Genomic DNA, 23,604 nt, shown 5'->3' with positions numbered 1-23,604 from the left:
TGGGCCACCGTTTTTTGCAGCGCTATTTACTAACAGTGATGAAGCAATGCGGACGTTTTTTAAAACCCAGGCGGAACGCAAATCCCCGACGTCTCCAATTCACAACCTTTATGAGCGGTATTGCCAGAGTAGAAACAAACGGCCCAACTTTGGGCCCAGCTTTACCTTTTCAAGACAAAGAGGTATTCTCTCCCATCTCGCAGAGCTTGGCGACCAGACAATGGTCGAGTTTTACATTGTCTCTTCGGACAAAGCCAATATAGAATCGGACGACAAAAATGGCTGGACGCCGCTGTGGTGGGCCGCCAAAAATGGGCACGAAGATGTCATTAAGCTACTGCTCGCGGCTGGAGCCAATATCAACATAAAGGATAAGCATGGTCAAACACTGCTGGGGTGGGCCACCAGGGGTGACAACGAGGCTATTGCCAAGGTGCTGCTCCAGATGGATAAAACCAATGTCGAGTCGAGAGATTATATTAGCCGGGCACTGATTTTTCATGTCGACAATAAAGAGCACGAAGCTGTTATCAAACTGCTGCTCACAGCTGGCGCTGATACCAACGCAAAGGACGAGGATGGTCTAACGGCGTTATCATGGGCCGCGAAGATTGGTTACGAGGCCGCCATCCATTTGCTGCTCGCGGCTGGCGCCAATGTTCATGCCAAAGACAAGAATGGCTGGACACCGTTATGGTGGGCCGCCATGAAAGGCTGTGAGGCTATCATCATCAGAACGCTGCTCACGGCTGGCGCTGATGTCGACGCAAGGGACAAGGACAACCAAACGCCGCTATTATGGGCTGCTAGGATTGGTTACGAGGCCGCCGCCCATCTGTTACTCGCAGCTGGCGCCGATATTAATGCAAAAGACAAGCATGGCTGGACACCGTTATGGTGGGCCACCAGAAAAGACCACCAGGCTATTGTCCAACTACTGCTCCAGACAGATAAAGTTGATCTTGGGTTGAAAGATAAAAATAGCCGAACATTACTTTCATGGGCCGCTGGGGACGGAAACGGGCCCATCGTCGGGCTGCTCCTCGAAACGGGTAAAATCGATGCCGACTCAAGGGACGACAGTGGTCGGACACCGCTATTTTATGCGGTATCCATCGAGGGACACCACATTCTTGAAGATGATCCTCTTGTTGAAGACTTCATCATGCAGCTCGTGATGCTCGATGAGATGGGCAGGAAGAGAATGCGAATGGCCAGACAAGAGCAAGGCTACGTGGTCAGACAGGAAGACGACTCTTGTCAAGATACACAGACAGCGGTGAAGTTATTCGACAAGGCCACAGCCGATTTTTGGCGGCGTCGTATTGTCGAGATGCACGCTGTCAAACGTGATTGCGAGACTGTCATTAGATTGCTGCTCGCAGCTGGCGTTGACGTTGACGCAGCAGATAAAGACAGTCAGACGCCACTATTATTAGCCGCCAGGAATGGGAACGAGGCTATCATTAAGCTGCTTCAGGAAAAGTCACGACAATTTCGAGACGATTAAGTTTCCCACTTTTGGAAAATATGCTCCTTCATAGTGTTATAAGAAGTTCAATTTGCAATCCGCCCATTCTCGTTAATTATTTGAGTTGATCCCCTCAGGTAGTCCTGGATTCTCCGCCTAGTCCTGGTGCGATTGCCGCTAGCCACTAAAGTTGCAATGTGAGTCACTCGGCGAAATAGCAGAAGTCTATACATAATAATAAGTTTCTCACCAGCAAACTGTGACTCGTACCATCAAAGCTGCCTTGAAGACAAAACAAAACAAAACAAAACAAAACAAAATGACTGATACTCACAACTCCGTGAGAAAACAACTTCGAGCGCTTAACGTGCTCAAGGGCAGCCCGACGGATCCCCCAGAGTTCGAATCTTTTCCGGCAACTCCCCACGAGGCATTTGAGCAATGGCTATCGAATGCCATCGCCTACGGCGTCGTTGAACCACACGCAATGGTCCTGTCGACTGTCAGCAAGGATAGTGCGCCAGACGCCCGGGTGCTGATCCTGAAAGACGTCGACTCTCGCGGATGGCATTTCGCAATCAAGGCGGCGAGCCCCAAGGGCGAACAGATTGCAAACAATTCCCAAGTCGCATTGACATTCTATTGGAAGGAGCAAGCTCGACAGATCCGGCTCCGAGGCAGAGCACAACAGCTTCCAGAAGACGAGTGTGCCAAGGATTTTGCCGACCGGCCACGCGACTCCAAGGTGAGTGCCGTTGCATCCAAGCAGAGCGCTATGCTCGCAAGCAGAGATGAGCTCTTGGAGGCGGTGAAAGAAAAGAAGCATGCGTTTTCTGAAGAGGCCGAAGGGGTAGCAGCACCAGGATGGAAAGTCTACGCTGTGGCGCCCCAAGTGATGGAGTTTTGGCAAGGTTCTCCGGATCGCTTACACCATCGGCTCCGCTATGAACTTGGAGAGGGAGATCAATGGGAGAAGCAGTTACTATGGCCTTGAAAGCCTGGAGTCCTGGTTATATAGACAACACAAAGTGGGCGGAAAGGAAAAGTCATAACTCGGCCATGGCTTTCAAAATCATAGCAGATGCTGTGAATATAAGTCGCTTCACTATAACCACTAATACATACGACCATAGGTAGAGGAGAACTCGGGGTCCCGTCTGCTCCCCCATAGATAAGCCTCTAACCGGCAGATTAGTAGTTGAGTGGGTGACCATCAGCGAACACCGGCTGTTGTATGTTTTTGCCATTTTTTTTTTGCCCCTTCTTCTTCTCTTTTTCATGTGTGTATGTGTTTGTGTGTGCGGATGCGAGTTTGCCCAAGTTTAAGTACCTGTAGCTTCATGCAGGCTGTGTGTGGTGTGGTGGGGGTTTTTGGGCGGCTGCATGCATGTACACAGCATGTAAGTAACAACACTACGTGAAGGCCTTTGGCTGCCTGTAAGATAAAACCTTCAATTACATGCCTGAGTCGGTTCTATCGATGAATAATGAAACAAGCAGTCTATTACTGTAGTTACTCAACTCTCTTCCACGTGTGCTTCTGAACGCAGCCCAACACGCCAGGCCGCGACTCAATGAGCTGTAACACCGACTCTCCCGTCTTATTGACAATACCTACCATGGAAATTACAAAGAACTCGCCCGGCTTGAACACAGCATAGCTGCCCGTGCTGGGTTTGGCCGGTGCCGTGGCTGCAAAGTCGTACGTCGTTAGATTGTCCCGTTTGCCATTGGGAGTCAGGAGCTTCCCAACCACGGCCGAGCTCGTCTCGAGATATGCTTTGCCCTCTGTGGTCTTCTCCTGGCTCGGCACCCGGTTGGCCTCGTATGTAAAAGTCGGCGTGCTGAACCAGCAGGGCGAGTCGCTGCCAGCGGCCACCGAGAGCGTGAGCCTCGACCACTTGTCGCTGACGTCTGCCGAAGCTTCCCGGGTTGTCTCTTCCTGGGGTATGAGCACGAGATCGTGTCCAGTCTCGTTGGTGCCCCTGACGCTGATGGTGCAGAGCTGCCCGGCCTTGTCGGTGCTCCTGGATATATCATACTTGACGAGGGCCGGTGGCGGATCATCCCAGCCGGCCAACAAGCCATTCTTGACGCTCTCGACAAACTTTTCCCGGGAAGAAGCCTGGGGTTCCTTTGCCTTCCGGTCACCCACCCAGAACATTATGACAAGCGTCACAAACAGGCCCACGACGGCGGCGATGGCACCCACAACCGGGATGCAGGCCACGGTTGGATACACCCAGGCAAGCAGCTCGCAGACGGCGACGACAAACGTGCAGAGCGCCTGCAGGACGCCAAAGGTCGCCTGAAGCCCAGACATGTCCGCCCAGTGCTCCGCGAGATCCCAGCATTGGAAGGCGACAAAAGCGAAGCCGAGCGCGATGCCCAGCCCGCTCAATAATTGACGCTACTATGCAGCATCTGGCCGTTAGTGGGCTGAACTATTGAGGAGTTCAGCTTGCCCAATTGTGCCAATGATGACCGTTTAGGACGATGGAAGGGTATTTGTATTGTTTTCAGCTGAGCCGGAGTTCTCATGGCCGCGTGCCACGGAATCAGCCGCAGATGCCCTTTTCTGGGGTTTCAAGGGCATCGTGAGAGCAGGCGACATTTTAGGTCTAGCACAATCTATATGTTGCTAGCTGTACATCGATAGTGCTGGAGGCTGCGAAGGGTCTAGAATCCATGGCACTCTGCATCTGAAGCATTGTATATGCAAGCATGGACAGCCTCTTGGCCTGGCGCTGGGCATGTGTAAGTCACGATGCGCACGGTGATGCAGGATGCTCCCAGAAGAGGTGTTTCCGTCATGACTAGGCTCGATTATGTGGTTGGCATCGACCTGGCTACCTTGAGCGGCATTCCCGAATCATGTCCTCAGCTGGGTAGACTCAACATTGATAGGCAGTACTGGAAGCAGTGAAGAAACCTTGAGATTTAGCAGCCTGTCTAAGGCTATGAGAATACGCGTACAGTGCAATAAAAATTCACATCTTGGATGCTGTTGTGAAGGATATTAATGCTACTGAGACTGAACTATGCGTGGTGGCAACTTACGGATTCAATAGCGCGAACGACTCTTGGCCACCTAAATCCGACAAGTGGTAATGATATAATGCATATAATCTCTCTTCGAAAGTATTTCTCATCAATTGAGATCACACCAGATATTAAGCAAATAGTGCTTACATCGGTTATTATCGCTGGGGCTAGATCCCTGCAAATCGGGAAGCAAGAAGGCAATCTGAAGTCCGAATGATATAGAGCTGCATAACCGACTTGACATTCGCCGGGAACAAGAAGATGAATAAATAATACTGCTTCTTTTAGTCATTGAATAAAACAAAGTTAAATTTGAGTTGGCAGTGGCTTATTTGTAAGGATTTCCTAGTGGCGGCTTCGTATTCCATCCATATTTGAATGGTCAATGTCCAGTCCTCTGATGACAAATAATGGCGCTACGCCCTAGCCCATGAGCTCACCCTGACAGTATTCCCGGGATTGGTGAAACTGTCCATACTCATAGGGCTATGCAAATTGTTCATTACTGGAATCTATGCAAGAGAGCATACATTATAAAGAAAGAAAGGGTTCTCGCTGTGGGGCCGGTCGCGGCAACGCTGGCTTCTTGTCATTTCCACATCTGCAACACACTCAATGGCGTCCGAAGGCGAAAGTGACAGCTTACGCGACCAGGCTGGCAAGGTCTCTGAATCCATGTCCGGGCGAGATACAGCCAGGAAATCACGACGTGGAGGTGCTGCCGGGACTTCAAGGTTCGGAGAGGTCCATTTTGTAAACATCTCACACCCTAGTGATGTTGGCTCTCAGATGACGGACATCCGCCGCTTTGTCATGCGGGGCGGAAACCAACAACGGCGGGCACAAGAATCAAGACGAGAGAATTCTCCGAGTATACGCCCCGGATCCGATAACAGCTCTCCCGGCCGGTCATTGCCGCCACTCGGAAGCTTCCCCGTGCCAGGCGACACGCGTATGCTGGAGCTGGTCCGCTTTGGTAAGATCTAGATCTTGCGTCTTCCAAACGTAGCTGCTAACGCCCCCTGTCTTAGCCAACGAAGTAACGGATGTCTATATCCCTTTTCGCGCTACGTGGTTTGAGGTGTCATTAATGGACCCTGGAGCTTTCGAAGTTATCCTCGGCAATAACGCCAACCTATGGGAGAGGCTGAGAACAAATAATATTGTAGCCAAGACTCCAGAAGCCATGAGGCACTATTCACAGTCCATAGTGCAGCTGCGGCAGCGTCTCGATGACGAAACTGCGGTAAAAGGCCAGGGCATAATAGCGAATGTTCTAGGTCATGTTTGTCTTAACGTAAGCTTCTCTCCTGCTCCGATCAAAAGTCTTTAGCTGACGATAGCCAGATGAGACACTGCGACTGGGCAAGTTGGAAAGTTCACATGGATGGATTATGCCTCATCTTGAATACTCGTGGAGGATTTTGTGGCTTGGATTACCAAATACATTTACTGATACTATTGTGAGTACCGGTCGCTACTAAGGATAGAGTTGCCTTCCTAAACTGCAGTGCTACAGGTACGACTTGGTCGGGTCTATAGTCTTCGACTCCAGACCGCGATTCCCCCTATACGCAAGCTTTGGAATCCCAAGCCCTAATGGAGATATCCTATCGACACCTCCGAGGCTACGAGCCTTGCTCCTACGACTGGTGCAGAAATCTGACCTGGTTGAGGCAGGAGAAGCCATGATGAAGATGTCACACATGTCGGGAATCATAAAAGAGAAAAGTAGATCCAGCACCTTCTGGAAAAAGGACATTGAGGGGCTTCTCATGATTAGCCCGGCTCTACACTTTCTACTATCAATGCCAAGACTACCAGACGATTATATGACCCACGCTAACCGTAGCGACCTCGTTGCTAGAGAGTTAGTTCGACTTACATGTCTGACTATCATGTCTGTCTTGAAAGAAAGATTGAGCTTCTTTACTGTTGAGAGGGCTGGATTGCAAGCGCGGCTTGTGCAATTTATTGCTGCCAATATACGCTACGTGGAACCCGACTTCTTCGACCTCAAAGTCTGGGTATTAATTACCGGTGCGTTGATGGAAGAACATAGCTTGAGAGACTTGTACATCAATGAGATAAAGCACACCATGATGATAACGAATACCTCGGTGGGAAATTTAGTTCATATCACTCAGGAGATGGTCTGGATTGATGCTCTAATGTCGTCATCCGCCAATGAGTTGATACAGGATATCACTCATGGAAATTCTTCATAGCAGATTATACAAATATATTAAACACTCAGCATCTCGAATATTAAGAATCAAAAAAAACAACACGTCTTCTCAGGATCTTCAATAGTTATATAATCTCTACATACGAGCTTCAAGGTCCAATCAAGACCGGATCGACACCCTGGGGAAGACCAATGGACGACTCATATTGGAAGCGCCACCACTCAACAACCTCACGATTGACAATCCATTTGGAGAACTGCGTAGGTGGCACCGTAGCATCCCGGAAAATATTGCCTTTGGTGTCGTTAATGTCCATCCGAGTGGTGTAAAGTACCGAACTATTCGCTAGAGATTGCTGAAACTCAGTGTCCATGATCCACGACATGAAAAGCTTCGAACTTTCCGGTCTCGGTGTCGTCTTGAAAATGGCAGCGGTCTGGGGCCAGGCAAGGCGAGTATCAGTAGGCGCTTTGGCCGCCAGGTTGGTCTGATCGATAATGTTGGTGGTGAAGCTGAGCACTGCGCTGGTATTTCCCGTGGTGAGATATTCCAGTACAGCGCCAGTGCCACGCCTCCACTGTACGCCTTGGTCGGCGACGAGCTTCTCGAACCATTGCCAGCCGTATTTGTTGATGGCCAAGGTGAAGAGATAGTTGATCGCATCGTCATCATTAGGGTAAGCCAGAATTAGCTTATTCTTCCAGCGCGGTTGGAGCAACTCTTCAAAGGTAGAGGGCACGGCATCAGCGTGAAGCCTATCCTTGTTGTATACGAACTGGCCAAATTGATCTATGACTTGTGAGCGGCTAATCACGGATCGGGTCTCCTATGTTCCAAGAACGTACAGAATAGGATGGACAGGAATCCACCATTAGGATCCTTAACATCGGGGTAGATGTTGTTCCACGAGGCAGGCTTGTAGGGTAAAAGTCTGCCTTCGCGATTCCAGCGGTCAAAGTCATTCAGCTGCTGAAGTATGGCAATGTCGGCTCCATCATGTTGATTCTTTTGATACTGCCGGTCGATGCGGCTGTCAATGTACTTGGACAGTTCAACCTGCAAATTCAGTTTGACTTTTGGGAATCGGGCATTGAACGCTTGGATAGTGCCTGCGGCCTGGTCGAGAGCTGCAATGGCGTTAGTTACCTGGTCTGGGTATAAGATGCAGAAACACAACACGTACAGTCTCCTCCCCAGAAGACCAGAAGTTCGCCAGTCTCTTTCTGAGCAGCTCGATAGATCTCGTCCAGAGAACGAGTGTCGATGGGAGGATTAGCACCGGGAAAGGAGTTAAGTGCAGCCCCAAGGGCGATACCGGGGAAGAGCATTGAAATCTTCATGATTGTGGTAAGTGATGTTAAACGAATATTCAAATGTATACTGAATGTCAGATATAGCAAAAGCGAACAGAATGAAGGAATCGTCTCCTTTTATAATACCACAAATGCCAGCAACATGGATCGACAGCCAGACACTAGCTGGTTGGATTTCTCAGCTTCCTATGGACTGCTAGAGCTACATCACTGTTTGAGGCTTCAGCGTATGCTTCAAAATGACAAGTTTCGCTGCTGATTGATCTACATGCTCCTGACTTCCCCCTTATCTCCGTATCGCAACGGTAAATCCATACTTCAGAGGTAAATCCGGCTTTGCAGAAGGTCATGTTGAGGATGCTTGATCAGCCTGGCATTGTTCCTCGTGTTTATCAGAAGGGACTAAGAAGCCCAGTAAGCAGACTAATGCGGTAGCCAAATAAGTCTCGGCTTCGGGGTGGGCGTACTTTTGGCTCAGGCACAGAAGCCGCGCGCGATGACAATTCAACCTTAATCCACAATCAAGGATCTCTTACATATACCAGCAATTTGGTTTAACATAATAGAGGCTGAAGTGCTAACCCAAATTTGGCACGCAGCTACCATGGTATTATGCAGCCTCAATACTTTCCACACAAAGACCAGGGTATGTAATCTTGGACATTCATATTCCACCTCCGCAACTGCCTATTCGTGGAAGCTGCCCTTACACAATAGGCCCGTCCGTTCTGCTTTAAGCTTGGACCATTCTGCGAGATCATATTCCTTTTTGGGTTGCATGAGTGGAGGCCCAGAGGCTGGTCTGACAGACTAACGGGATCTGCGCTGGTGTTTATGCGATCATCTTAACCAGAAGTTACCGGTAAGCAGCGGAGAGCAAGGAACAGCCGAAGAGAAGTTATCGAAGGAGAATGCGGGTTACCAACGACATCGTCACCGCCAAACTAAAGGGGCGGCCGGCGTACTCAAAATGGGCAACAATCTCTTGGCTACGAGGAGTTGAGACAGCAAGATTTATATGTTATGTAATGGCATTTCTGACATGAGCTGGACCTGCACGGAATTTTCATCATACCCTATATGTTGGTAATGCTCGGATACGTAGATGCTGCCATAACTTGTCATAGCTTCTAATTTACAATACGAAGCCAAAAATGAAGAAGACTAGTATATTTGGAACAAAAGACTTAGAAGGCCGCAACATCCGTGGCGTGCAACTCTGTATTGTCATCATTCATCAATAAAAAAGACCATACAAATCTGGAATCGTCGTGGTCACAGTGCAGAACATAACAAACAGTCCAGACTTGGCCAATCAAGTAAACCCTCAAACTTAACCAATTCCTACCATGTCTAATACCAGTCTGTTTCCAGCAAGTCTCTCCAGAGAACGCTCGCCATTGTGACCGGCGCTGGCAAGCCCAACCGCGTGGGTTTTATGGCTGTCTCCACCATCAAATTTCTGGCGGCTAACAAATTGGACATGTACATTGGATCCCTTTGTAGAGCTCGGGTTTGGCACACGTATTATAACAACTGGTTCCCGATATTGGATCATGTAAAACTCTGATTGAATTCCATGTTAACCCAGCTGCTGAACATTTAATAACCGGCGGTTAAGGCTGTTAATAAGCAATCCTGCACGTAGGATTGAAACCACGCCATTGGCCCAGCACTCAGCCGTTGGTGGCATTTACCCGTGATCCTTCTCCGGAAATGTACCACACCACAACTCGACGAATTCTAGCAACACAACTGTCTCATAGAAAACACCAAAAAAAAAACGAGCAAAAAAATAAAAAATAAAAACATACAACAGCCGGTGTTCGCTGATGGTCACCCACTCAACTACTAATCTGCCGGTTAGAGGCTTATCTATGGGGGAGCAGACGGGACCCCGAGTTCTCCTCTACCTATGGTCGTATGTGCTTAGAAACTGCATTAATTTGCCTTACCTTGGTGTCCGGCTTAGCGGAGTAAAGTCACTTGTGCGAAGAAATAGACTACATGGCGTGTTTTCTTAATTTTTATGCTAAAGCATATGCAAGGCCGTATTTAACGACCATGGTTTCACTACCCTGTTATCTGCAATTATAACAGGTCGTTGGTGTCGGAGCGCTTAAACACACTGCCTTCCCTCAACACATACATAGCTGTAAGGCTTCGTGAAATAATCCCTGATCCTGTAGCATCAGAGCTGGCTGTTAATACTTTCGTTGCCAACAGTTAGGTTGCTGGTGGCCGAATTGCCCGCAGTACTGGCAGCGTCCTTCCTCAGCCCTAGCTTCTCGTCCTCGGCGAACGGTCTCGTCTGACGCATAACAGCGTTTGTATCCATGACCCGGTATATCGCACCTGTAGCACACATCTACCGATGTCGCACCATAGACGCTAGTGAAATCTGGATCTATAGCATAATTAGATGATCGTGGCTCTGAAATGACAAGCAGAGGGATATATTACTCCGTAGACCCCTTAAATATCCCCCCACCTTACCCTGGTTGATCCAAGTCCCATTTTCAAAGGAGTTGGATGACATATCCTGTCCCCTTATCTGGCTTTGTTGATCTACGTATATGTTAGCACAGGGCACAAGAGGATGAGGTGAGCAGAGCAATACTTTGGGTTGAGACACGTTCTCCGTCGCGAATTATGTATCTTCCCAAAATCGCCTTTGCCACCGACGCAGCAGTAGCTGCCGCAAAGTCTCGCCAGTCTTTATTTTTATGGCTATCTGCATAGTTCGAGATGCCCTTTATGACGATACACGGAACTTCGTCCCAGGCTCCGGCGCCTTCCGTCTCGAATGCAATGATGTTATGCCTGGCGGCGATTTGATCACGGTCACTGCCGCTCTTCATGATAGTATTGCCCGACCCTACTTTGCCAATATGGATCTCGGGGCTGAAGCTGCCATTCTTGACAACACGATCTCCCACAACATCTCTCGCAACGATTTCGGTCGAACTGCACCCAGCCTCGACACACGACGCCTCGGAAGCCGACTTGCAAAATTTATTCGCCGCACACAAGTCACACGCGATTCTGTGTTGGTGAACGTGTTTCTGAGAATATAGGTTGTCTTTGATTGCTCCGGGATAGCGATAATCGGCCCGGTGTCGCTTCCTTATAGCCTCCTCCTGCAGATGCTGTAAGTGCTTTAAAGTTTCATTCTGAAGCCTTTCCCCCATTTCCTCCGTTCTCAAGACTGCAAGGAGACTTTGGATATCTTTATTAGTCTTTCCAAGGCTATTTTCGACAGTATTCTTAATAGCAAAGTGTCCTGCATACTGCCTGCCATAGTCATACTGAATAATGCTCTTACTCACAACGACGTCGCCCAGATATACATTCAAGTTCAAGCGTTCAATGCGAGGGACTCCTCCACAGATACCGACGAGGAGAGCAAGCCTGAGACTGGTGTAGCTTGATCGTAAGCTGGCAGTTGCCGCCGCTGCATTATTGGCGCCCATATCTGGGAGAACAGCCAAAACAACGTTTTGGCCTCCAATGCAACCGGTGATGTAGTGGTTTTCGTCTCCATCGGCTCGGCCGTATTGATCTCGCTCCCCGTCCCAAAACTGATCAAAGAGTAACATGACTGCATTGGCTTCCCTAGACCGAGCGCAGATGATGGCAACATGGAAATTTTTTCGGTTAGCGGGAGCTTGCAGGGAAGTCATTGTGTGAAAGTTGTAGACGCAGGATGTAGCATTCGAAAGCACACAGTTCCACGGTCTTGACGATGCTGCCTGATATTATCACGTGATGGTAAGTGAGGCTGTTGGAACTGCACTTTCACATGCAGCGCGACTTCCTCAGCCTCATCATCTCTAGCGCTCTAGATTACACGATTGAACTGGAGGACTGAGCTGAGTTGCTCTCGCTATGGCGACATCTCAGTGACGTTAGTCACAGTCAATTCGGCGACGATATAGTGATCAACCAGGGATATCTTCAGCGGAATCTTCACCTCCACCTGCCCCACCGATACGAGTAAATAGCAAGTTTTCTCGTTTTGCGGTTTACTACATTGGATTCTTACAACTTTTTCAAAACGGTAGTTGGTCAAATTAATACCGTTAAAAATGATGCCGTCATATGATGCTACCATAGGTACGTATCTAAGCTGTTGGTTCAGCTGTTTCAGACAACGGAGCCATGTAAGTCCAAATTTAGAACGTCAAGACTCCAAAAATGGCAGGCCTTGAATATTGGGAAAGAACTTGACGGGACCCCGAGTTCTCCTCTACCTATGGTCGTATGTGCTTGTTTACTTCTTCTACCAGCTTATAACCAAGCAACCTGAATAGGTCGTAACCGCAATTTTCCCAACCAATTGCATATGATCAAATGCCAGATTGTACCCGGGAGCCTTCTGTAAGTTTCGCGGTGTCGCGTAACATACCAAGGAAGAATTCAGCATCCCAGACTTTGCATAAAATTCTTACTCCCACATGTTGAGAATGAAAGGTAATCCAATATGGGCGATAGCCGTGGTGATGAAACAAAACAATGCCAGCTAGCATCTAGGGCAAAGCAATGCTTGCAGCAAATCCAGGAGGAGCTTATTTCAGAAGGTGTATGCGTGCATGTTTTTTTTTTTTAAGGATTGGATGTGTACTATTATATCTACCAGCGGTATCGGTATAGCAGCCCGTGCATACAAACTGGTGCACTAACAGTAAATTTGTATGGGACGGAGGAATCCGCGTCAGGCCCCCTCCTCTTGTTACAGCACGATTATCGTCCATCTTAGGCGGGGTTCGCTAGAACCAAGGCTTACACCAAGGTTTACTGTACATAAACGGTGAGACTGGGCATTTAGGCAGCAATCGTTCGACACAGCCTCAAAATATTGAGCAATGTAATTGTAACGTATAGCTTGACTTGCACAAGTGTCTACTTCCCCCCGACGAAAGCAACCTCTAATACGTTTCTACTTTATTTATCTGGGATATCCTACAGTATGTGTTCTACTGTTAAAAGAAAGGAAAATGATAATAAAGATGAGGCTAAGCTGTCTGACGTTTCCCTCCGACGATGTACTAAATGTCAGAACCTTTGTCTGGGCGATATTACCGCCGAAGGCTACATGCTCTATTCAGACATTGCGAGTCTTTTAGGTAGTATGAACGCCAATGGCGCTACTTCATGCGATTTATGTTCTCTTATACTGTCGTCACTAAGATCAGATATGTATAAGCTTCAGTCTATGAGTTGCTGCAGTGTCACCTTGTACAGATATCCACCAGATCATCAATTATTGGAAATGATATACGTGGTTGTGACAGAAGAAAAAAGGCGATCCGATTTCATGTGGTGTCCTGAGGGAGATGGACGTTGGTATCTTGGCCCACCGGACCAGAAGCCTTGGCTGGTCCGTGGCTATATCACCGTATATGCTGATCTTGATCCTGGTATGTAGTATGACCATCTTTGGTAGATATGTGTTGAGTTTAACATGTGTAGATTTATTCTCGAGCTCTACATGCACCATCAAGTGGAGGAGAGCAGAGTCGTATTCCGGATCCAATCGCTGCTTTGATCTGATCTCCAATTGGCTGTCAGACTGCCTAACGAATCATCATGAGAGGTGTCCTGTTAACGAAAACTCCCCTTTACCTAGGAGAGTAGTGGATGTTGGGCCACCAGATGGTTCTAAGCAACCTCTACTGGTCACAACAACCGAGGGTCAGACCGGAAAGTACATCGCTCTCAGTTACTGCTGGGGTAAAAGACCATTCTTTACATTAAGAAGTTCGAATATGGAACAGTTGGAACAAAGCATTCCGCTAATAAATCTACCGCAAACTGTCAATGACGCCATAACATTAGCAAGACGATTGGATGTTCGTTATATATGGGTAGACTCTCTCTGCATCATACAGGGTCAAGATTACAAGGCAATTAAAGATTGGGAACGAGAAGGGAGGCGTATGGACAAAGTGTTCCAAGGAGCTTTTTTCACGGTCAAAGCCGCGGGAGCACCTGATGCATACCAAGGGCTTTTTAATCATCGAACCCCCCCAGTTGGTCCTTGTTGCACGCTTCCCATCGACCGAGATCAATCCAGACTGGTATATCTTGGCCAAAATGCCAACATTACGTTGCCGATAAAGGAGCCGTTAGACCAGCGTGGATGGGCTTTTCAAGAAGCGCTACTTTCCCTACGATGCGTCTCATTTGGGAGCGAAGAGCTCTCTTGGAAGTGTCAAAGTTGCAGCAGAAGAGAATGCGCCTCGGACAGTATAGCAGTCCAAAAAACATCAATTAAAAGGGAAGAGCCAGGTCAACTGCGTTACAGCTGGAATGATATTGTTGAAGAGTATAGCTTAAAGAGCTTTACTTTTGTCTCTGATAAGTTGCCTGCAATAGCAGGACTTGCGCGGCTTGGTAGTACTCCTCGAGATGAGTACTATTTTGGTGCATTTAAAAACAGCATAATACCGTCGCTCCTATGGCGTCATCTTGGCCGGATTGAAAATGGAAAGTATGAGTACGTGAGACAGGATAACATGCGACGACGAGCGCCTTCGTGGTCTTGGGCTTCTGTGGATGGAAAGGTTAAGTTTCTAACCAGCTATATGGACGATTCTATTGACATCAAGGAATTCCGAATGGACGGTTCTATTTATCTTAAAGGGATCATTAGAAAGGTTGATACGATGCGCCTGAAAATTTCTGCAAGTTATTACGGCGGATACGACAACTATTTACCATGGGCTAAGATCCCTCGTGGAGCAAAAACATACCTAGATAGCCTTGCCGCTATCCCACCTTCTCATCTTAAAAGTACCCCGGGAATCACACCAGAACTATTGGACGTGAGGTTTCTATACCTTGGGACACACTGCGGTCTCATTTTGATAAAAGAAACAAATAATCTGCCAATCGGAATGATAAATGACACAAACACCTTGTGGAGCAGAAGGGGAAAAACTTTGGCATTAGCATCAACGGCGACGGGACGCAGATTAGGAGAGCGACTCCGCCAAATTTACGATACCTATGGCGCTGATAAGGATAACATAGACGAAAAAAGAGAAGAGGAGAACGAAGAAGAGGAAAGCGGCGAGTTTGGGTTTCATCTTCGTCGACACTCTTTTTTGCGTATAGGGGTATTTGAAGGAATTGCACAGGGGAGAGACTGTAGCCGTGCAAAACTGTTGCTCAGGTAGCTTACATGTACCAACGATTGTGAAAGAGGAGAGCTACCTTCAATAGAAAGGCAGCAGTCTAAGTTGATTACTCCATCATCAATGAGTCCAGAGATATACCTTTTTCTACGTCAGCATTTGACTGTGATGGTGCATTCGCGACCAGTCAGTCAAAATTAGGGACAAGTAGCTAGCCTGAAACAGGTTTCTTTTAGCTTTGCCTTGTTTTGGTAAATGTTTCCAATATTGCATATAATAGCAAAGCATAGTTGCAAGCCCCGAGTTGGTTAGGTGCTTATATTGCTGAATGTATGCGCCTATTCATTTCGCGGCCTCGCTTTTTCTGACCTCCGCTTGCCTTTGTTCTGTTGCACTTTAGGCAAATCATAGACATATATACGAAGTAATTTCATCGGCCAAGATGCTCGTTGATTGGTTGTAATGACATACTCCGCACGCTCGGCGGCATCCCGCACACCAATTGGATGCCTGGTATTATCACTCGACGAAAGTGCATCTTCATCTCCCGCTTCTATCTACTGCATGCTGTCAGAACGTAATTTCTTAAAGAGGACTGCAGCAGTTTTTGGCGAATGTTTATCGAAATGAACATCGAGGGAAACAGCTTTGGCGACAACGCCACTATCCACCAAGGCAATGTGTATCATTATTCTTCCGAAGGTGCAAGCGACCGCTGCTTAGCAGATTTGCGATCAACAGATCCCCGCGACGACAAAATCCGGATTGAGCAGACAAAAGGTGGCCTCTTGAGAGAGTTGTACAACTGGATTCTCGAAAATGACAAGTTCAAGTCGTGGTATGACGATGATGATACACAAGGCCAGCTATTGTGGATCACGGGTGATCCGGGGAAGGGAAAGACTATGCTGGCATGCGGCATCATCGACGAGTTGGCAGATCAAACGAGAATTAAGAATCCAGAGTCAAAGGCGATGTTATCTTACTTCTTCTGCCAGGGCACCGACTCGCGCATCAACTCTGCTGTAGCCGTGCTGCGCGGCCTTCTATACCTTATTATGCACCAGCAGCCGTCACTCATCTCACATATTAGGACTAAATACGATATTGCAGGCAAGAGTCTCTTTGAGGACGTGAACGCTTGGACAGCAGTATCACAGATACTCATAAATGTTTTGCAAGATACAAGCATAGGTAGCACCATATTAGTTATCGATGCGTTAGACGAATGCGAGGCAGATCAAGCAAAGCTCCTGGATTTTATACTACAGCACTCATCACTATCTCGAGTTAAATGGATCATTACTAGTCGTAATGGACCTCTTATTGAGCAGAAACTAAGCACTTATAAGTCACGGGCGTTACTTAGCCTAGAGTTGAAGGATAATGAGGCCAGCATATCTGATGCCGTTAATACTTACATCAAATATAGCGTCTCACGGCTGGGATTGGTGCAGGATGACGAAGCGCTCCAAGATGACCTTGAGAAGGCAATGCGACAAAAAGTTAACGGCACATTCTTATGGGTATCGCTAGTTATGAAAGAACTTGAACAAGTGGAAAGCTGGGACGCTCTGCAAGTCATCGATGAAATCCCATCAGACTTGAAAGAAGTTTACGCCCGCATGTTGGAACAAATTCTGCAGTTGAAGAGAGGAAACCACAGGTACTGCATACAATTGCTTTCCACAGCGTGCGCAACATATCGCCCACTCAGTCTCTCAGAGTTAGGGTTTCTCTCGGACTTACCCCGTGGGATATCCGAAAAGCCAGGGGCCGTCCGGAGAGTTGTAACCATGTGCGGCTCATTTCTTACAATACGAGACGAGAATGTTTACCTCGTTCACCAATCTGCCAAGGACTATCTGTCGACTGAAGCTTTGCAGACTATTTTCCCCAATGGAGTGGAGAAGATTCATCATTTTCTCTTTTCCAGGTCGCTCCAAGGCATGTCTCAGGTCCTAAAGCGCGACTTATGGGGTTTAAAGGCCCCCGGAGTTCTCATTGATGGAATCATGGTGCCAGAACCTGATCCTTTAGTCACGACACGTTACTCTTGTGTCTACTGGGCCGACCACTTATGTGATGGCATCTCCGAAAGCTGGACTCAAATCAATGACCTTGACGACGACGGAATCATACATCAGTTCTTGAAAAAACATTATCTGCATTGGCTGGAAGCTCTAAGCCTGCAACGCAGTATATCTTATGGCGTAACGGCACTCAACAAATTCGAAACATTACTGGTAAGTGCCCGTACTGCTCACACTCAACCCTTGTGTGCTGGAGACTTACAATTGGTTAGCAAAAGATGGAAAAGAAGCGATTTACTAAATCAGTAGACATTATAAGAGACGCGCGTCGGTTCGTCCTTACGTATAGGCAAATGATTGAGATTGCACCGTTACAGCTTTACGCATCCGCACTCCTATTTAGTCCCACTGAAAGCCTGATAAGGCGGCTATTCAGTGAGGAAGAGCCAACTTGGCTTGCATCGAAACCAACAATGGATGCAAAATGGGGCCCTTGTATCCAAACGCTGGAGGGCCATGAAGATACGATAACAAGTGTTGTCTGCTCAGCGGATGGCCAGCGACTTGCCACAGCCTCGCGAGATAGAACGGTCAAGATCTGGGATTACCATACCGGGGGATGTCTCTTGACGCTAAAAGGCCACCATAAAACGGTTGGGTCGGTTGCTTTTTCGGCAGATTGCCAAAAAGTTGTCACATCTTCAAGTGACGGCACAGTCAAGATATGGGATGCGAGGGTTGGCAATTGTCTCCAGACACTCAGATGCCAGAGCTACAAATGGTCTTGGGCTACGCTGTCACCAGATGGCAAGCTAGCTGCGACAATCTCGGAGACAGACGATCTCATTATCTGGGACTTGACAGGTGCTTTCTCGCATCTTCCCGATGTACCTATTCGTGGCTTCTTGATTGCTGCTGTATTTTCAGCAGACAGTCGGCAATTTGCCCTCGTTTACTCAAATGAGGTTCATATATGGGACGTAGCGACAAATACGCGGTTTCGAACTCTTGCAGGTCGCTTTATTGCCGCAGACAACACGGCTGTTTTTTCACCAAATGGCCAACAATTTGCTTCACATGTCTACGAAAAAGAAATTAGAATATGGAGTATTGAGACGGGAGGATGCATCAAAATATTGCCAAGGAGTGAAGCTGCGGTGGCGGTAGTCTTCTCGCCAGACGGCCTACGAATTGCGTCTGCCTTGGGCGATAAAACTATTAAAATTTGGGACACAATTACGGGAAATCGTCTACAGACAATACATGGCCTGAATCATACGCTTTTATCGGTAGCATTCTCTAAAAATGGCCGGGAACTGGCATCAGCTTCAAGCGAAGGGGTAGCCAGAATCTGGAATTTAGATACAGGCCATACCGCTCTGATACCTGACATCCATATTCGCGGAATCGACCAAGTTATCTTCTCCAAAGATAACAAATTGATCGAATCAATATCGTATGGTGAACTTCATATCTGGAACACAGTAGATGGCACTTGTTCCCAAACCCTCCCCACTGAAGGCACAATATTCTCGGAGGATGGACAGCGGCTTGCTTTCATCGGCGAGGATCACACAATATATATTACGAATTCAGATCTGACACGGTATATTGAGATACCAAAAGGATATGTCGAACAGCTAAGGGATATTACTTTCACGTCAAATGGTCGCTATTTTGTTACCATGGGAGATGAAATGGTCAAGATCTGGGAGCCAACGACAGGAGAGTGTCTCCAGACCATTCAAGATACTTGGCCAGTAGTACTTATGGCATGCTCGCCAGATAGTCAGAGAGTCGCAATCGGAGTCGCAACAATGCCTGGACGCATAGCGCTCAACTAGTGAAGATATGGGACCTAACAACAAAGAAGCGCTTTCAAACTTTGAACACGCCCAATTGCAGCCTAATATTCTTCTCTCCAGATGGAAAGCTTCTCGGTACGGTAACAAAGAGTTACAGACATCCTGGTATGATGCAGCAAGTGAAGAGCTGGGATGTGTCTGAGGGCGTATGCCTACAGACATTCCAGGAACTAGAGGGGAACATAAAGTTGTGCGCCTTCTCACCAAATAACCAGCTATTGGTGTCATACTCGAGAGGCAAGCTGGACAGCATCCCGGGATTCAATAGGACTTGGAACATGATCAAAATCTGGGACGCGGTCTCAGGTGCCTGCTTAGTAACAGTGGATGTTAGTCCGCCGATTAACAGCCTTTTCTTCGATCCATTGAGCAATTCCCGTATCCATACCAATATTGGAGTTATGGATTTGAGCTTTGGTAGCTCTGAACCCAATAGCCAGATATCATCGCGAGAACTTATCCACCATGGGTATGGTATAAGCTTTGATGGTATGTGGATTGTAAATGGCAAAGAGCGGCTGCTTTTGTTACCTCCAGATTACCGAAACAAAGCAACGGCATTACGGGGGTCGCAGATAGCTATTGGTGTTGTTACTCGTGAGTCGAATCGTCTGTTCCTGGTAAAATTCCAGAGTCATCAACCAATAAATCTGCAATGAGAGCTAGGCGGCAGAACGTCTACACCCTTAGTATTGGTAACTAATGCAAGGATGCTGGGTATGTCGTCTATGTACATGTAGTTTACCTAACTATCAGCGGTGTGAATGCATTTGTCCAATGGCGACTCGAAGCATAGCGAGCAGAGCCTCGTTAGGCTTTCCAAAGCCTCGCCTCCGCCTCATTCGTGTAAAGAGAAAAGGGAGCATTGGGCTCAGATCTTGATGCCTAATACATGCATACTAAGCTCTTTTTGGCTTACTTTTGTGCGAAACATAGACCGCTAATCCTTATGATATGGCGGCGTCTTTTCTTCAACATGACTAGTATATATGGAACATCTACTGCTTCTACAAGACATGCATATCTTTATCATAAATAGTCAGAAGGGATCTTGAAACATACTTCTTTTTGTGCAACTCTACGAGCCTTGGACTCGCTTCATGCGTAATGGCCGGTCTCGGAAAACTTACAAATTCGCTGGTTTCAGTGGCAAATGAAAATACAGTCGCGCTTGTCAACTTGAGTGTCGACTTCTCCGTCTTTCGCTGTGATCCGTCCCCAGAATACCTTGCAGTCGGCTCAGCATTAACAACCAAAAGAAAACAGGAAGCTGAAAATGGTGCTATTCACGCTACAGCCTGCAAATTGGGCTTTCTGTTCCACCAGATGCTGCCTGACACACCAAAACTACTCCAGGCATATGGGACCCGTGTATGTGAAATCCTTTCACGTCCGGGCATCAACCCAGAAGGTACCGAGGATGACGGTCCATTTCGAGCCTTTATTGGTGCTGACTGCACCTCGATATGGGCGGCTGCGACGTCAGGACCTGCGTCTATTAGCATTCTCCTCTTAGCATGCATGCTTTCGAATGCATGGGATGCGAAAACAGCAACTTCTATCTGGGTGGAACTCATCGAACAAAGAAGAAGAAATATATGGGCCCAGACGGAGGATAATAAGATAGTACATCCTCATTCTTTATCTGCTGCTAAACAAGATATCAGCAGGTCTGAGTTGGCGAATTGGGACGCTAGTGTGCGTTCTTGGCTGAGACGGGCAGATGTTGCGATGCGTTTTCAGCACACCCAGCTCAAGCTTATTATGGACAACATTAGTACTCCGTACTCGACCGCCGGGTCGACTTTTGAGAAAGTGACGATGGCCTGGGTTCGGGCCATGGAAGTTGTAGAGCGACTTCTCAACAATCTCCCGCAAGAAGTATCCGATCGTGCCATACTACTAGCGATACATTCCTGGCACCTCTACCCAGACATTCTCGTCTTTCAACAAGAAGCGAAGAAGATACCTTTCAATGACACACTGTTTCCCAATGCTGGTATCCTCAGTGTGGGTCTTGAGTACAAAGGCCCTTCCGATAATGTCACCAAATGGTCTCTCGCTCTATCTCACTTGAGATACTATGGAGATCCGGTGCTGGTCCGAAGCAACGACAATGAGAAGCGCCTGCATGTTCATCAACTGTGGCTCGTCACACTCGGCGTCATATTCAGACAGTGGGAAGTTTCGTATGCCAATTTTGACGAAGCGATTGCTTGGTTTCAGGAGCTGAACAAGATACTGAGGCTGGTCGACATGGCTCAACAAGTAGAGCTATCGTGGCTAATTCGGCTTTGTGATGCCGCCTCGTCTATCAAAGAGAACAACGGTCTAGAAGCAAAGAGATTAATCAAATATGGATGGAGGCGAGCCAAAAAACTTCTAGGGCCTGATGACAGGGCTATGCGTTGTCCTTTCTTCGGGCTATGCAACCCCTATGTCATGTCTGTCCTCACTATGGTCGATGATGTTGATCGCGGCGTCGAGTTTATGCGAGGGATCGCTTCCCAGCTGGGAGTCGAGGCGCATGAAGCCATTATATTATATACGGCAATGCAAGACCACGAGTCTTGGTATTACGAATGGTTTACAATTGTTCCAATTGAGGCGCATCTCGGACTCAACAATACCATCGACTCCTCACATGCGTCAAAGATTGGAGAGAAGAGGCACATAAGGTGGCTTCATGCTATTAACCCTAACGGTAAGGACGTTCATCAAACAATGTTGGAGCAGAGATGCCACGAAATTGAGCAAAAGGGGGAAATTTGCCATATTGCCTACGACAAGAGTGAGATGTTGGTTCAAATTAAAAAAACCGGCCGACGACGATATGGTTGGGAAAGACCTCCTCGGGTTTTCAGTTCGACAGGGCCTGTTGAATTTACTCGTCTCTCATCGCTTCGGCAAGAGCAATATTCAAGATTTCAGCTGTTGATTGAGTCTAGTAAGCATAATAGTTTTGGGTCCGCGCATTTCGTCAACCTCATGCGTCTTGCTGCTGCGACGATGGCTTCACTGGGGCAGGGATTAAATTGGCTTAGACAAACGCCTCAGCCGCAAAAGATTCTACAATATCTAAAGGAATCTCTCCGCGTAAGTATGCAGCAAGACTAGCTTATACGAATGTCCTAGCTGATGAATAAATCAGACCAGCCATCCCAAGCCTTACCAAGGGGGGCTCAAACGAAAAGCTCCAATGGACGAACCGACACAGGAGGAAATCAACCAATACTTTGATTTCGTCTTGCGCCAAGAAGGAAGCAATGAAGGCAAAATCCAGGATGATATCACCGGATGTGTCCGCCTAATGAGCAGCGCTTGCGATCAGCCGGCACCATGGCTCATGTCCCTACGTATACTAGAGGTTGTCAGCCATTTGTATCAAAGCTTCCCAGGTGCAACTGTATCGCTCCGGCTCGTTGAGCAAGACCTGCTGAAGGCAAAATGGTTACCCCCGCCCATTCGTGAAATCCTGAATAGCCCTTTCAACACCACCGCTTTCAGGGCCGCCGTCGAAACTCCAATCACTAAATACCTGACTGCGATGACTCGGGCGGCTTCATTTTCTTGTATTGCAATGTTCGAATCTGGCTATTTCGACATAGACCCTGATCATCTAAACGAAGTTATCGCGTTGTGTTCAGAAGACTCTATATTTGTGGCTGGCATCATGCTCTCTGATCCTGGTTCCAAGGCCCAAGGGGGGGATATCCGCCATTTAGTCGGTAATGTCGGTCACTCAGGTATGGTACTTATGGTGTCTCCCCTCGAACCTCGAATACGAGCGGTTGGCCATGACCCCGAACTAGTAGAACACAGGCCATTCGACGGCAAGAGCATAGACAGTTTCGGAGGAACATCATTGCATCTCTCTTTTACCACATGGAAGATGCCCCTGGACTGGCAAAATACCGGCGAAATCGATCAGGAAATATTCCTTCTCGAGTCCGTTGTTTCGGTGCAAGATAATGGCAACTGGGTAGCTGATATCGACGTTATCGATATGGAAAAGAGCTGTCCTGACATCATTGAGAAGTTCAGCTGCGATCAAAGCTGCTCGGCGGCAGATCCGGAGGAGAGCCACGGGGATAAAGTTTCTATAGATTCCTGGGAAGAATTACTAGATCCCCCTCCCTGTATTGGAATATTCCGTGCGAAGAAAAACTGGGCAGCACGACTAGCAGCAGCGTCCATTTTGGTGCAACAAGGAAAAGGCTACAGCGCACTCATCGTGGGAGATGAACGGGTTTGCTGGTCATGCTTGCGAGACTTGTATGCTGAGCCTGAGCCTCATCTTCCTCAGCTTATTATTTACTGAATTATGGAAAGTGGAAGTTTTTAAGTCTCCAACTGTTTTAACCACATTGGATGCGGAGCTGAAACGAATATATTTCCGTCGAACTCCAACTCGTTCAATCTTGAGATGGTATGACCGCAAAAATTTCAACACCTGTCGATGCCAGTGAAAATGCCATATGTGAAGAACCCCAATTCTAATAATACCTCAACATGGCTTAATGTATACTGAGCCATACATGACAGCTCG

General features: G+C 47.6%; 11 protein-coding genes across 11 annotated transcripts; 7 read left to right on the top strand and 4 right to left on the bottom strand.

Moving 5' to 3' along the window:
- Positions 1–445: 445 nt before the first annotated feature.
- Positions 446–1,510, top strand: M431DRAFT_98872 (hypothetical protein; the record flags this gene model as incomplete). Its single annotated transcript, XM_024925093.1, has 2 exons — positions 446–1,082; positions 1,410–1,510. 2 exons carry the CDS (start codon positions 446–448, stop codon positions 1,508–1,510), a joined length of 738 nt encoding a protein of 245 aa, XP_024768520.1.
- Positions 1,511–1,551: 41 nt separating this feature from the next.
- M431DRAFT_513372 (hypothetical protein) lies at positions 1,552–2,525 on the top strand. The gene is made up of 2 exons (XM_024920009.1): positions 1,552–1,696; positions 1,806–2,525. The coding sequence occupies exon 2, from the start codon at positions 1,959–1,961 to the stop codon at positions 2,463–2,465; it is 507 nt and encodes a 168-aa protein (XP_024768519.1). The 5' UTR covers positions 1,552–1,696; positions 1,806–1,958; the 3' UTR covers positions 2,466–2,525.
- A 61-nt stretch (positions 2,526–2,586) lies between these two features.
- On the bottom strand, positions 2,587–2,736 carry M431DRAFT_54644 (hypothetical protein; the record flags this gene model as incomplete). The annotated part of the gene is made up of 1 exon (XM_024921214.1): positions 2,587–2,736. A coding segment is annotated over one exon (150 nt), but the record flags the coding sequence as incomplete, so codon positions are not given.
- Positions 2,737–2,942: 206 nt separating this feature from the next.
- On the bottom strand, positions 2,943–4,143 carry M431DRAFT_321593 (hypothetical protein). Its single transcript, XM_024914301.1, has one exon. It carries the CDS (start codon positions 3,792–3,794, stop codon positions 2,985–2,987), a length of 810 nt encoding a protein of 269 aa, XP_024768517.1. The 5' UTR covers positions 3,795–4,143; the 3' UTR covers positions 2,943–2,984.
- Positions 4,144–5,191: 1,048 nt separating this feature from the next.
- Positions 5,192–6,744, top strand: M431DRAFT_98827 (hypothetical protein; the record flags this gene model as incomplete). Its single annotated transcript, XM_024925088.1, has 4 exons — positions 5,192–5,492; positions 5,548–5,813; positions 5,864–5,979; positions 6,036–6,744. The coding sequence occupies 4 exons, from the start codon at positions 5,192–5,194 to the stop codon at positions 6,742–6,744; spliced, it is 1,392 nt and encodes a 463-aa protein (XP_024768516.1).
- Positions 6,745–6,853: 109 nt separating this feature from the next.
- On the bottom strand, positions 6,854–8,033 carry M431DRAFT_98792 (hypothetical protein; the record flags this gene model as incomplete). Its single annotated transcript, XM_024925085.1, has 3 exons — positions 6,854–7,494; positions 7,551–7,832; positions 7,889–8,033. The coding sequence occupies 3 exons, from the start codon at positions 8,031–8,033 to the stop codon at positions 6,854–6,856; spliced, it is 1,068 nt and encodes a 355-aa protein (XP_024768515.1).
- A 1,784-nt stretch (positions 8,034–9,817) lies between these two features.
- M431DRAFT_98833 (hypothetical protein) lies at positions 9,818–10,042 on the top strand (the record flags this gene model as incomplete). Its single annotated transcript, XM_024925089.1, has 1 exon — positions 9,818–10,042. A coding segment is annotated over one exon (225 nt), but the record flags the coding sequence as incomplete, so codon positions are not given.
- M431DRAFT_127387 (hypothetical protein) lies at positions 10,028–11,711 on the bottom strand. The gene is made up of 3 exons (XM_024912335.1): positions 10,639–11,711; positions 10,482–10,586; positions 10,028–10,425 (listed from the first exon to the last, which is right to left on the bottom strand). The coding sequence occupies exons 1-3, from the start codon at positions 11,699–11,701 to the stop codon at positions 10,223–10,225; spliced, it is 1,371 nt and encodes a 456-aa protein (XP_024768513.1). The 5' UTR covers positions 11,702–11,711; the 3' UTR covers positions 10,028–10,222.
- Positions 11,712–12,931: 1,220 nt separating this feature from the next.
- On the top strand, positions 12,932–15,305 carry M431DRAFT_513368 (hypothetical protein). The gene is made up of 3 exons (XM_024920008.1): positions 12,932–12,989; positions 13,033–13,438; positions 13,491–15,305. Exons 2-3 carry the CDS (start codon positions 13,114–13,116, stop codon positions 15,197–15,199), a joined length of 2,034 nt encoding a protein of 677 aa, XP_024768512.1. The 5' UTR covers positions 12,932–12,989; positions 13,033–13,113; the 3' UTR covers positions 15,200–15,305.
- Positions 15,306–15,783: 478 nt separating this feature from the next.
- Positions 15,784–19,034, top strand: M431DRAFT_500767 (hypothetical protein; the record flags this gene model as incomplete). Its single annotated transcript, XM_024917949.1, has 2 exons — positions 15,784–17,403; positions 17,463–19,034. 2 exons carry the CDS (start codon positions 15,784–15,786, stop codon positions 19,032–19,034), a joined length of 3,192 nt encoding a protein of 1,063 aa, XP_024768511.1.
- Positions 19,035–20,162: 1,128 nt separating this feature from the next.
- M431DRAFT_500766 (hypothetical protein) lies at positions 20,163–23,376 on the top strand (the record flags this gene model as incomplete). Its single annotated transcript, XM_024917948.1, has 2 exons — positions 20,163–22,151; positions 22,207–23,376. 2 exons carry the CDS (start codon positions 20,163–20,165, stop codon positions 23,374–23,376), a joined length of 3,159 nt encoding a protein of 1,052 aa, XP_024768510.1.
- Between the last annotated feature and the right edge of the window lie 228 nt (positions 23,377–23,604).

The sequence above is a fragment of the Trichoderma harzianum genome, assembly GCF_003025095.1.
Source record: "Trichoderma harzianum CBS 226.95 unplaced genomic scaffold M431scaffold_22, whole genome shotgun sequence".
In the NCBI taxonomy this organism is placed as follows: Eukaryota; Fungi; Ascomycota; class Sordariomycetes; order Hypocreales; family Hypocreaceae; genus Trichoderma; species Trichoderma harzianum.
Note: the sequence above shows the minus strand (reverse complement) of the source record. Positions and strands in the feature narration are given on the sequence as shown.